This window comes from Globicephala melas, chromosome 2 (genome assembly GCF_963455315.2).
Source record: "Globicephala melas chromosome 2, mGloMel1.2, whole genome shotgun sequence".
Taxonomy (NCBI): Eukaryota; Metazoa; Chordata; class Mammalia; order Artiodactyla; family Delphinidae; genus Globicephala; species Globicephala melas.
In genome coordinates, this window is record NC_083315.2 from 50,390,929 (window position 1) to 50,405,162 (window position 14,234).

At 43.0% G+C, this 14,234-nt stretch overlaps 1 protein-coding gene across 4 annotated transcripts in view; it reads right to left on the reverse strand.

Moving 5' to 3' along the window:
- The window catches only part of ADAMTS17 (ADAM metallopeptidase with thrombospondin type 1 motif 17), a 350,614-nt gene that overhangs the window by 251,354 nt on the left and 85,026 nt on the right, over positions 1-14,234 (reverse strand). For all 4 annotated transcript variants that reach the window (XM_030873117.2, XM_030873118.3, XM_060293908.1 and 1 more), the window contains 3 exons: positions 11,848-11,931; positions 10,983-11,140; positions 3,456-3,499 (listed from right to left, as the gene is read on the reverse strand). In XM_030873117.2, the coding sequence (XP_030728977.1) occupies positions 3,456-3,499; positions 10,983-11,140; positions 11,848-11,931 (286 nt within the window). The remainder of the gene's footprint in view (positions 1-3,455; positions 3,500-10,982; positions 11,141-11,847; positions 11,932-14,234) is intronic.

Consider the following 14,234-nt stretch of genomic DNA (forward strand, 5'->3'; position numbering starts at 1 on the left):
AGACTGGGCAGTGTAGAGGGGAAGTATCCATATTATTCATGGAACCCCAAACTTCACCCACTACCTCAGAGATTCTTCAAATGAATCATTCAAATTTAACTTTGAAATTTACTTTAAACTACTTTTTAAAATTAAACTATTATAAAAACAGTGATTAAAACATTTACAACAGTAGGTTACCTTTGGGGGCATATCTCTGGGGGACTTGGAGGAGGCATGAGGGAACCTTCTTGGGGCTGAGAACATTCCATATCTTAATCTGAGTAGTTGTCTGAGAATACAGGCATATGATTATACAACAATGTGGGTGTACTTAATGCCACTGAACTGTCCACTAAAAAAATGATTAGGATGGTAAATTTTATGTTATATATATTTTACCACAATTTTAAAAAATAGATTAAAACAGAATTCAAAACACTCCTTTAAAACTATTTCAATAAATAAGAGATAAACTAAAAAACAAGTATAGGCATAAATTTTTAAAATCCATCAAGATTTGTACTCTTTACTATCTGTAAGTTTTATTCTAATTAAAACAACAAAGCAAACAAAAAACACTATTATATACCAAACATAAGATGTTGATAACCCCCAAGTTTTCCCAGTTTCTCAAGGTACCAGATTATCTCATTTTCTAAAAAACTCAGGGCACAGCCCTTCCTGCTAGAGTTGGATCCTGAGATTTGAAGGCAGCTGTTCAAAATCTCTTAGCATTGGCAACCACATATTTATGTGATTCAGATTATTTTTCCATTCTGTGGAATCAAAATACAAAAATAAATTGGATGCTGGAATGACAAAATTACAATGATGGATTACAGATAAGTAGTAACCAAGGTTAGGGAAAGGGAGGGAAGGAGAGGGTGATTCTATAAGGCCAGCCCGAGGGAGCTGCTTGGAGGGGATGGACCAGTTTTGTTCCTGATTGTTAAGGTGGATGGACAAATTCACACATGTGATAAAATGTCATGGAACAATAGGTAAAAACATAACCAAAAATAAGTGCATGCAAAACCAGTGAAACCTGAGTAAGATCTGTAGTTTAGTTGACTGCATGGTGCCAATCAATTTCCTGGTTTCGGAAATCCACTATAGTTACATAAGATGTTACCATAGAAGCTGGATGATTGGTATGAGACTTCTCTGTACTATTTTGACAACTTTAAGAAATTCTATAATTATTTCAAAATATAAAGGTAAAAAAATACAGAAATAAATTGGATGAGACTGCTATAAGATTGCCATAAGCCCAGTTTTTAAATTATTTTTATCAAGTTACCCATTATTCTTACTGACTTGATAATATGTACAAGTAAATTATGACACATTAAGACAAATGTGTACTAACAAAACACCATGTAGGTTTTGTGATTGTTTTCCCCAAAAAACCGTAAGTTGAAGCCATAACCCGTAGTGTGAATGTATTTGGAGATGGGGACTTTGAAGAGGTAATTAAGATTAAATGAGGTCATAAGAGAGGGGTTCTGATCCAATATAAGTGGTATCCTTATAAAAAGAGGAGATTAGGACACAGGCATACATAGAAGGAAGACCATGTGAGGACACAGGGAGAAGACGGCCATCTACAAGCCAAGGCGAAAGGCTTCAGGAGAAATCAACCCTGCTGACACTTTAATTTTGAACAAGCCCTCAGAACTGTGAGACAATAAATTTCTGTTGTTTAAGCCTCCCAGTCTGTGGTATTTGTTATAGCCACACTAGCAGACGAATACAAGTAGTGTGGTGATGTGGTTTAGAGGAGGGAAGGATCCTTGAGAGAGCTAGCTGTCTGCACAGATATGAAAGTTACATATTCAAAAGAAAATTAAAGCTGGCTCTAAATCACATGAAAGAAAACCAGGTCATTAGATGCACACTACTCAAAAATACTGCAGTTCCTTCATCTGCATTCATTCGTTTATTCCTTCATTGGATCAACAGTGGCGACTCAGCCTCTCCAGCCCTGTGCCAGGCGCTGAAGGATATGACACATGGGTTAAAGCCGGACTCTGCTCTGTGTAGCACAGTCTTCCAAGGAAGATGTGCAGACAAGGGCAGTACGACGGATTCATGTCTCCGCAGGGGCAAGCATAGGGAGAGGAGGGGCAGGGAGCAGAAGCCCCTCCTGGGTGAAGTGTGGAGGCGTCAGAGCTGAGCTGTGAACACTGGGAAGAAGTAGCCAGTCCTCTGGATAGCACCAGCCTTGGCAGCCATGGCAGTGGACAGATATGGACATATACCAGTCCTCTACAGCCCCAACTAGACTCAGGCATCAGCTAACCCTCTATCAAAGCTTACTTCACATTGCATTTGCCTAGTAATTCTGTTATGGAGACAGCCCCCAAATAACGAAGCACAGATTGGTTACTTGGTTTTTAACACCTAGTTCTCAGATTTGTCTAGAGGATTGCCAAAGTATAGTATAAAAAATCATTTTGAAACTCTAAAATGGGACATAAATGCTAGCTATCATTCTACTAGATTTGGAAAGACCTTGTAAGTCACCTAGTCCACAGTGACCATTTTATGGATTATGGAGATTTACTGAACGTCACCCAGCTTGTACCTGGCAGAGCCAGAGAGAAGGCCTGGGATTACCCGCTGCCAGTACTCCACGGGAAGCACAGGTTTTTAACGTTTGAATTCCACAATAATATATATTCAATCCTATACTGTTTTCCTTCAATTTTCCTACAATTCTAAGCACATTCAATTCCAAACCTTGCTTTTGGTGGTGCAATATATCAACCTCTTAGTGAATAGAGTTTGTGCTATAGCAGACAAAATTGGTTTCTGTTAACCAAGTGCTCTATTCCTACACTCAAAGACTGGTTCCAATTTGAAACCTATTAGAGCTCAAGAGCAAGCCAGATATAACTGAAGATAGGAGAGAAAGGAAATGGCAAGTGAAGGGGAAGGTGGGGGAGGAGGTGTAGGTAGAAGGGCAGGGGGAGAGGGAAACTGTGTTTGCCAGCACTACGTGTCAGCATCACTTCCGTTTGACCAGAAAGCGATGAGCCTGATGCCAAGGCTGTGGAAGGACACTAGTCCCACAACCCTGCAGTCACACTTCACCTCTTATGACACTTGGTGAAGCTTATGTCTCATGACAATCGTGTAATTCAGCGAGGTCCCCCTCCTGCACTGGTGATCAAGAGGCTCAGAGACAAATGCAACCCAACTACAGTCACTTCGGGACAGCCTGAGGGTTCCTTCCTTTGGTTGAACTTTTCATATCTTCCTTACTAACCCTTTGTCTAGATGCCTTCTGCCATAAGCAACTACAAAACTTTTTAGGAAAGAAGAAAAGTAAAATAAAATCAGAAACCAAATTTACCAAAAAGAGGTAACAGAAAAGGCTGAGTTTGTTTGAGGATGGCTCCTTCAGACTGTGTTATCAAGTGTCCACATTATCACAGGGTATAGAGTTACTATTTTAACTCTAAACTTACCAACGGTGTCACAAGGTTCATCTTTGTGTACGCAGAAATCTGTCCTAAAAAATTTTAAAAAAAGAAAGTCAGATGTGTAGTACCTCCAAGAATGGGAGAAGAAAACATTGTCAATTAGTCTAATTAATCTTGATTACTCATCTTGCCCATAACAAAGTTATCACTTTAGTTGCCACCTGTTATAATGAAAAATAACTAGCAGCATTTGCCAAGATTAACCACATTTCCAACTGGTAGGCCCAGTTACCCCATGTAAGATCCTCCTTTCACAGCTGAAATATTCCATAAATAACACTCAGTTGCTGGAAGGACTCCTTCCAACGCTGAAAGTTTCAGAAGATGTTTACCAAGTCATGTATCAGATATCATTATTAGTCAATATCATCAAACTATAGTGACTTCCTAAGTTACTCTACTTGGGCAGCAACTGGTTTTAGATGCTGGAATGACCATGTATCACTTACATGAGAACACAACAAAAAAGTCTTTTCTAAAACTTATATTCTTTAAAGCTCCCTAGGATCTCCCAGGTGTGTGGCTGTGGACAAATGAAACAGCAAAGATGCTCGAAATCTGTTCCAGCCTCAGTTCTGCAAGTACAATGGCCTTCCTCTGGCCTGTGAGGTATGAAATGAGGAATCTGGGCCATTCTTTTCCAAAACCAGAGCATTCCCACTATTCTGCCCATAAGTTCCCTAGTTGGGAGCTGACGAGAGCGCTGGCTGGGGAGGTATCTTGCCCAGGACTGGGTGAGAACAGCAGTTCATCTTCTCATGGCATACCGTGGGGACTGGTAGAAAGCACCCACTCATCTGCATCTCTCTAAACACACTCCAGTGCAGCTTCAGGTTGAAAAGGTGTGTTCTGAAGGCACCTCTTCTCATTTCACTTTTAAAAAATTCTCTGGGAAGAAAAATGGGTCAGGCTGGCACTAAGCAAAGTTGTCAGTGAAAGTGGCAGGTCCTGGATGGGTCACACATCGCCTTCCCTCATGAGATAATACCTTCCCCTTTCTGACACTCCATCCCCACCTCGGCATTCAGTGTCCTCAATTCCTCTCCTACTCTCTGTCAAAAATCTATTCTCACGGAAGGATCTGATCTGCCATTCACACTGGGGACAATGACAAGAAGGTAATGTAATATCATCAGCTTTCCTTTTACCTCCACTCCAAACCACAGCACATTCTATCCTATTTGCCTCCATAATGTAACCCATGTCTAACGCCTCTCAGCACTATGTGAATGTCCATGTGAGTGGAGCAAAACCTGCTTGTTCCCAGCCCTGGCTCTGCTTCAGGCTGGCCTGAAAGTTGTCAAAGACTCTACCCACCCACTAGACCCGCAGAGGCCAGATCTGTAGGTTTAAAAGATTCCACTTGGGGTTCTGATGTACAGAATTTCCTGGTCCAGGCCACTGCCTCAGGCCAAGAAGTCTTGCCAGGCACCCTGGACATCCTGTGAGCCCAGAGGAAAGGGCAGCTGGCATGGGTGTGACAGCTTTGAAGAGGTGGCCCTGAAGCTGGCCAGAGAGACAGCTAGAAGGAGCTGGGCCAATCAACTAAGCAGCCCACATGGGTTTTGCTGACTGCGTCTCTAATTTTTTCATAATGAACGTATATATTTTGGTAATCGATTTTAAAATAATTTTAACAAAGGAAAAAGGAAGGCTTCAAGACCCTCAGGCTTTTCATAACCCCCTCCAAGATCAAGGGAGCCTCCATAGAAATGGAGATGGAATAGCCATAGGAAAATGGAAGATTCGTGCCTTGATTTTTCTGTCAAGGACGACCTTTCAGAAGACTAATTAACAGGCAGTAGAGGGTGGCAAGGAAGACACACAGGCAGAGAAGAAAACAAACAAATAAAATTAGGGACATAAATATGTTCACTGGTCTGGTATCTAACTAACCCCAACTCAACATTCTTGATCTGACACCCTTCACACACACACACACACACACACACACACACACACACACACACACACACACACACACACACACACACACACACACACACACACACAGAGACACACACAGACAGACTGGCCTGAGATCTTGCTCCAGGGTTTCCCAGATTGAGCAACTAAAAGTGTTGAAAGCATCATCGCATTGCCTCACCTGGGCAAAGGGAGAAAGGGTGTGTGGCCATCAGTCCCACAGAAGAGAACTAAACAGACTGAACAGGGCTGCTGAGGGGACTGGCCCCAGCTCCTTCTAGCTGTCTCTCTGGCCAGCTTGGAGGAAGATGGCTAACAGGGCATTGTGTGTTCTCTCATCCCCCGGCTTCCCTGGAAGGAAATGTGTGGTCTCAAGTGATGGACGCTGCAGCGTCACCCTCTGTTTCTCCTAAGGAAGTGGGAGGACATATGGTGGGCTCACCATATGTGAGTCAAGCTCAATTAGAGGCCTGGCTTGAAAGGGTCGCCAAAATTTGAATCTTCTCTCCCCTGCCTGTTCAAGGTCCTTTCTCAGAAAAAGAAAAGCAAGCCTTCTGCCTGCAGGGTCACCTTCATCTCCAGGTACCCTGGCTCCCACTGCAAACTCATGCCAAACCCACATGTTGGGGCTGCAGGGGTCAACTGGGGAATCAAAAAAAAAGGTACCAATGCAGCTCTCCAGCCTCTCAGTCTGTTCACATTCACATTCTGCTGTTTGTTCCTCAACAGAAGGAAGGCTGCGCAGATCTACAGGCCAGAGCGGGCTCCGTGGATGTGTGAGCTGTGCCATCACGCAGGCCCCTCACTCAGAAGCCTCCCATCCCCCAACCTGCTTTACCGCTCTGCTCTCAACATCTTGAAATTCTTAAGAATTTTTTAACATGGTGTCCCGAGTTTTCATTCTGCACTGGGAACCACAAGTTACATAGCTAGTCCTGTGGATAACCTATTGCCTGGCATACAGTTGGGGTTTAATGAATACTGGCTCCTTTACTAAACGACCGGCATACATTTCCAGATCACTTTCAATGTGCCCTGTCAGCTCATCAGTGGCCTTGTCTCTCCCCTGTGTTTGGAAACCCAGAAAAACGTAACACCACAGGTACCCACCAAGCTGTCACATGAGCAAGGCCAAAGGTTGAGGGAGGACCGTCCCTGGGACTGGGTGGAATTACATGGGAAGGGAAGGTGGAGGGACAGCTGGACATCCTGGTGGTCGCACTCTGGGCTGGCCATGCATGTTGCTCCAGGTGTCTCCCAGGAGAATAGACCTGGGTTTGCGGGGTAAAATTCCTGGCTTTCTGGAGGACATGTGGAGCCAAAGGCAAGGCTGTGCCAGGTGTTGAAGTCCCCTGAAGTCCAGTCTGTGCGGGTCCCATATGGCCCCCAAACTCAGTCTACTAAGAGGTCTTTGCTGGCCCTACACACGGCTGCAGCTGCTGGATATGCAGCTCCCGCCGCTCCCTGCTCAGCAGCTTCTGTTGGACGCGATGTCATGCTCACATCTTGGCAACTGGCCATCTGTATGGTTGGTGGGCGTCCAGGAGGATACACTCTCGGGCTCAGCCACAGCCCGGAAGGAAAACAAAAAGAGAAGAAACCCTCACATCAGCCAGTCCCAAGACCTGAGGACGCCGGCCCCTAAACACCGTTGGCCTGTGCGGCCTCCAATTAGACCCTCAGCTTGGATTACTCTGGGAGGAAAGGACTGCTTCTCCAGAGCAGCAACTGCCTCACACCCAATTTCCCTGTGAAAACATCAGTCCATTATTATCCCAACCTAAGGAACTGCAGCTCTCAGCCTCTAATTATTAAACGTTGCTTCTCAGCCAAATTGGCTTCCAGCCCCGACTCCATCACTGCCACCCCATCCTCATGGGAGGTCTTGAGTTTAACGTCTGTGAGGACCCAGAGGACAGACGGCACCAATCAGTTCAGTCCAGCAGCTCCCCACAGAAGTGAGAGGGATCAAGATGGCTCGAAATGGAGAGAGACAACACAGGGTCCTGGGCTGGCTGCAGGTGACAGAGCGGGATGGAGGCCTTCGCATTGGCTCTGCCTGCATCTGAAGAAACCTGGCTTTCCCGGGCCACAAGGCATCTGCCTCCCCAGCCTCCCCACTCAGAAACACCCGCTTGCAATCAGGACCACCCCCTTCAATGTGCTTAGTTAGAAAAGAACATTTTAAAAGTTTTTTATTGTGGTAAAATACACGTAAAATTTACCATCTTAACCATTATTAAGTTCACAGTTCTGTAGTGTTGAGTATATTCACATTGCTGTGCAACTAATCTCCAGAACTCTTTTCATCTTGCAAAAGTGAAATTCTATATCCATTAAACAGCTCCCTATTCCCTCCTCCCCACAGCTCCTGGCCACTACCATTTCTGTCTCAATGAATTTAACTTTCTAGGTATGTCATATAAATGGGATCACAAAGGATTTGTCCTTTTATGACTGGTTTATTTCACTCAGCAAAATGTCCTCCAGGTTCATCCACGTTGTAACTAGTGTTAGAATTTCCTTCCTTCTTAAGGCTGAATAATATTCCATTTGTATGGAAACACCACATTTCGTTTACTCATTTATCCACTGATGGACACTTGGGTTGCTTCCACATTTTATCTATTATTACTAATGCTACTATGAATATAGGTGTATGAATTTCTTCAAAATCCTTTTGGATATATACCCAGAAGTGGAGTTGCTGGATCATATGGTAGTTCTATTTTTAATTTTTGGAGGAATTGCATACTGTTTTCCACAGTGGCTGTACCATTTTACATTCCTACCAACAGGGTACAAGGGTTCCAATGTTTCCACACCCTCACCAACACTTGTTATTTTCTGTTGTTTGAGTTTTTTTAAAAACTCAGGCATCCTAATGGGTGTGAGATGTAAAGAACATTTTTATGCAAAAATATTTCCAGTATGGTAAATAAGCTGTTAGGAGACAGGAAAAAGAGAAAGGAAAATATAAAGCCTAATGGACAGCATTCTCAGGCTGAGGGTGCCTTCAGTCTCTCTGATGGCGTTTTGTAAAAAGGCTAACCCAGAAGTTTTGTCTACACTAATTTTGGTAACATCTACTGCCTCTGGAAAAAAGTTAGTCGTTCCCAAACCAAGATCACTTGCAAGTGTTTTCTCTACCCAGACAAGAAAGGAAACAGCAGGAAAGCAAAGAAGCAATACAGGGAAAATTCCCATAGGTTATTATTTTTAACAAAACACCAGAATTTATACATTTGATACAGTATTTACACAAACCACTTTCAAAGTAATAACCTTGGACGTTTAGCTGCATATTCCAAAGATGATGTTATTTAGAGCTCCTCTCTAGGAAAGGTCTTTAGTCCTCATTTAATTATCATTTGGAAAATCAATCACATTAATTTATAGTCACATATAGATATGGTTTCCAAGGACTTCTGCCTGCCCCACAAATCAAATCCACTCTCAAAGGGTGGTAGCCATAAGACCAATACTGTAATCCTCAGTGCTTTATGGAAAGCCCCATAGGCTCCAAAAGCTATTTCAAAGTGCCTTGAGCCATGGCAGCCTCTGGCCAGTGAGTGTGGGAGCCAGAGCTGCTGGGAGAGGTGGTACCTAGGGCTTCCCAGCACTCACCAGGGTGGGCAAACCCAGATCTAAGGCAAGTACAAGGTCATGCTCACGCCTTGTCCTTGGTTCCTGGTAGACCACCAGCCAATGTTGGCAATCAGAATTATTGAATAGACTTCTCAAATGTTCCATTATACATTTAATCACATCCTGTAGAAGCAGCAAGTGTTCTCATAATGGATCAGTGAGCTACAGATCACATTTTAACCCTTTAGGGTTGGCAATTGATGAATCATCTACAAGAGTGATGAGGCATCTAGTTGGTGTCTGATGGTGGCAGTGTGCATGTTCTGGGTTTTTTTAAGAGGAGAACCCTAGGGTGCTACATTGCCTGGTACAGGGTGCCTGAAGCTGGGGTCACAGATCATCCCCAGCTACCTTCAGGATGTCATCAGGCCAGGGGCTTGTTGTTTATGGCCCAAGAGATGCAAAATAAGAGCCCTTCTGGACTCAAAACCAAAGTCTTAAACCAGATTTAACTCTTCTTAGAAGGGCAGGCTATCTTTAAGCTAAAGACATGGTAAACTGTTCCCTTTCTCTGAACTCGGAGAAAAAGAAAGCATGTAATTTTGGAAGTAGTTTCTATAAATTAAAAAAAAAAATCTTAAAATTCAAAGTTGATATATTCATTCAAAAAAATAAAATTTTGTATTTTAACCTAATGGATTAAATTATCACAAAACATTTCCACATATTTTCTAAAAGGGGATTTTGGTGTGAACACATAACACATTTTATTTACATCTTTGAAGTAAAACAACCAAGGAAAATCCATTTTTCTAACAGAGATTTGAGACATAGGGAAAAAATGAAATAGCCACATCTATACCTATCATGGGTTGAACTGTGTCCCCCAAAAGATACTTTCAAGTCCTAACCCCACATCCAGTCCCTGTGAATGTAATCTTATTTGGAAAGAGGGTCACTGCAGATGTAATCAAGTTAAGATGAGGTCACACTGGATTAAGCTGGGCCCCAATCCAACGACTGGTGTCCTTACACGAAGAAGGAAATGTGGGCACAGGGAGAACACCATGTGACGAAGGAGGAGACTGGAGTGATGCATCTACAAGACAAGGGATGCCCAGGATTGCAGCAACCACCGGAAGTTAGGAAGAAGGCGGAAGGATCCTCCCCTCCTGAGCCTTCAGAGAGACACGGCCCTGCCCGCACCTTGATTTCAGACTCCTGGCCTCCAAAACTGTGAGAAAATAAATTTCTGTTGTTTAAGCCACCCATTTTGTGGTAATTTGTTACTGCAGCCCTAGAAAACTAAAATAACATTGCTGCTATCTGCATAGAAAGCTGCCTTTGGTTTCTATTGTCCACTGCCGGGCTCCTTGGCTTCCCTCTCAGTCAGGAAGAGTAAGTCCAGCTCTGTAGCCTATAAAGAAACTCAGCTTCTTGCTTCAAATGGAGCCTCTACGTGAATTCCACAGGCATCTCTGCCCACTGCTGTTGTCCCAAGAGTGCCCATGGATGGGCTGTGCACAGCACCCACACGCTTGCATGGACTTCTCTCCACAGGAAAATCAGGGTATTCACTTCTCCCACTTTGGAAGCAGCCTTAAACACAGATGAGCTCTTTCCAGTAAGCATTATATTTGGTGCTGGGAAGAGATAGTAGATGAGTTTTCTTGGAAGTTTTAAGAGTCTTGGGTAACTAGGATTTCCGTAGTTTTATATTAATGATAAGAATAGCAATAATAATAGCTAACACTTGTGTCCTTACTTTGGGCCAGGCACTGTGAGAAGTGCTTCCTGTGCTCATTTAATCCTCACACCTTGGAGGTAGGACTATCATTTATCCCCATCTTACTGAAGAGGAATCCAAGGTTCGGACATGTGACCCAAAGGAAATTCATGATTTCCAAGCCTGAATTCCTAGCAAATTGCCATCTGTCCTCTCCAATGGAAAATGCCCTCCCTTTCTCCTTTGCAGCTCCGGGCAGAGTCTAGTTTTACCTGGTCACGAATACAGCAGCATCCACGGGGGGCGTATCGTCCTTGCCTCCTGGAACCTGATTGTTGCCGAGGTACCGTGCGCCTCCATACTCCTCATTCTGCCAGTGACAGAAGCTCTCCAGGGACCGCTCACCATGATGCCCAATGGACAATTTGGCCTAAAAGAAATCAGGGGGGCAGTTACAGAAGCAAATGCCCAGGGAAGCCAGAGTTCATGCTCAGACCACAGTGTGGATGTTAAGGTGGAGACAGTTGCTCGCCGGGGCATCATTCAATGTCACCTGCCCACAATGCTGGTAGGAAGATGCAGAGACCCAGAGAGAGGCCATCAGGGGCCTTATCTATAAGTTCGAATGAAGACTATGTCATTAAAGAAAAGCTTTCTTCTTTTTGGCAAACTGAACAGCACACCCAACGTTCTCACGTTCACTGTTTAACTCTGCAGGTAACACTTTCATAAGGAAACGCACTCAATCAAAAGACCAGAAAATGATGCTACAGGGCACCCAAATTTGGCCTGAAGCTCAGGTATAGCTCCAGAAGAATAGCCATGATTCCAAAGACCTCACCATCAACTTTGCACCCATGAAACATGCGGGAGTGAAGGAGGGAGGCACACAGGCCCACTGCTCAGGGTTCCCCTGAGATTCTGAGCAGATTAACCGCACACCAAGCCTCCAGTAACAGCACCTGTCCTCCTCGCACCAGGCATCCCTGGTCCCTGGCCCAGGGCACAGTGTTGCCATCTGCAAAGCCAGGGAAGGAGGATAAAATACAACACTTGGACTCCTCCTCAGCGCTCAACAGCAACTAGGAAGCCTGGAGACCAGTTACATTTTCCATTACTGTGCCGATGGGGACTTACAGGACGCTGTCGTAGCAGGACAAGCTTGGTAACTTGAATGTTAACTTTAATTCCAAGGCTCTGGTGCTGAAACATATTGAATACCTGTCAAGAGAGAAAAAAAGAAATAGATAGAGATATAAATACAAAAATAAAAACAACAACAACAGCGGTATCCTGGATGGGATCCTGGAACAAAGAAAAGATAGTAGGTGAAAACTAAGGACATCTGCACAAACTATGGACTTGAGTTAATAACAATGCAACAATATTGGTCCATTAGTTATAACAAACATACCACACTAATGTAAAATGTCAATAATAGGGGAAATTGTGTATGGGAACTCTCTGTACTACCTGTTCAATTTTCCTATAAATCTAAAACACAAAATATAAATGAATAAAATATAAATGTATTTATTTATAAAATGAAATATAAATTCTATTCATTAAAAACTATATTAATTTAAAAAAAAATTTTTAAACTGTGTTCTTGCAGTACAAAAAAAATCTAAAGAAGAGTAATTATATGAAATTCCAATTTCAATGTTCATAATAAAGTCTTATTGGAACAAAAAAATACATTTATGTGAGATATATAGCCCAGATTTTATTTAAAAGGCCTTCTGAGTCCAAAAAACTCCCATAAATATAAATTCCTCAAGAGAAACAAGTAAAACAGAAAACTCTGGAATCACACACTCGTGTGCATAAAAACATATACATGCAAAGATAAACTGGAAATCAGTTGGTTGAAAAAAATGTATAGGACAGGTGATTTTGAAAAACAGAAATGGATGTCTGCTGATTCTGGTGTTTCCTGCGGGAAGGTGAAGGGGATCTTTATGAAAGGATGGGGGAGGTCCATGCCTGTGGCCATCTGCCACGTGTCAACTTGTATCTTCTCTAACCCTCATCACAACCCATCAAGGTTGGTGTCTCCACCAACCTCGACTCAGTGACATAAAGCCACCAGCTCAAGACCCGCTGCCAGTCAACTATGACTACAATCCATATCCAGATTGTCCAGCCAAAAAGGCCATATTCCTTTTTTCCCTGAATTCCTCATTCTAACCAAAGTTTGTCAGTGAAATAAAGTTATAGTAACAGAAAAGGATATGCCCCTCTCAGTTTTGCACCTCTTGTTGGTAGAACTTAATTATAAGGATCTCAACATCAAGAAATCAAAGGATTCAAGGAGAAGAGAGATAGGAAAACTCAAGTAAGGCAAAGGAATGAAAGGTGACGTAGACAGAAGAGAACCATAGGATTTGAGGACCCCCAGATCATTACGATCCTCCTGAGTTCCTTCTCAGGAGAGAGCAGGATTCAGGGAGGTACAATGGAGTAGGTGATGAGAGTAGTAGTGTAAGATATAGAGGGAAGAGATAAAAATCTTTTAAATATTCGCTTTTCTTTTCTTTTTTTTTTTTTTTTTTTTGCGGTACGTGGGCCTCTCACTGTTGTGGCCTCTCCCGTTGCGGAGCACAGGCTCCGGACGCACAGGCTCAGTGGCCATGGCTCACGGGCCCAGCCGCTCCCCGGCATGTGGGATCTTCCCAGACTGGGGCACGAACCCATGTCCCCTGCATCGGCAGGCAGACTCTCCACCACTGCGCCACCAGGGAAGCCCCCTTTTCTTTTTAAATTGGGAAAATATTTTGTTTCATTATGTCCTTTTCTTCAGTGTTATTGATATATAATTGATATACAACATTGTATTAGACTCAGGTATAAAACATGATTATATATATTATACTATATATTATAGTATATATAATATATACATATCTCAAAATGATTACCACAATAAGTTGTTAACATCCATCACCTCACATAATTACAATTGTTTTTCTTGTGAAATAACTTTTAAGACCTACTCTCTTAGCAACTTTCAAATATACCACACAGTACTGTTAACTATAGTCACCATGCTGTATCTTACATCTCCAGACCTTATTTATCTTACAAATAAAAGCTTGCACCTTTTGACCACCTCTACCCATACCCCTACCCCCCAACTCTGGGAACCACCAATATGTTTTCTGTATCTATGAGTTCAGGTTTTTTAGATTCCACATATAAGTGAAATCATACAGTGTTTGTTTTTCTCTGTCTAACTTATTTCACTTGGTTTTGAATATGCTTTTTTTTTCCTGACAGACATAATCCAGAGGGAGAATTTTCTAGCAGGGGCATTAAAATTTTCTCTCCAGTACATCAGCAGCAACATAAAGCAATGACCACAGCCAACAGCGTGGCCACAGTTAATTCAGGCCATGTGAAGCTGGACACGGCGTCGGGCACACAAGCGGCAGAAGCCAGGCACGCACAGTGCTTGAGCATCTGTGTGACAAAGGAATTAGCTGTGTCAGTGCTTGGATTTTTCTCTTTGAAAACTATTATTA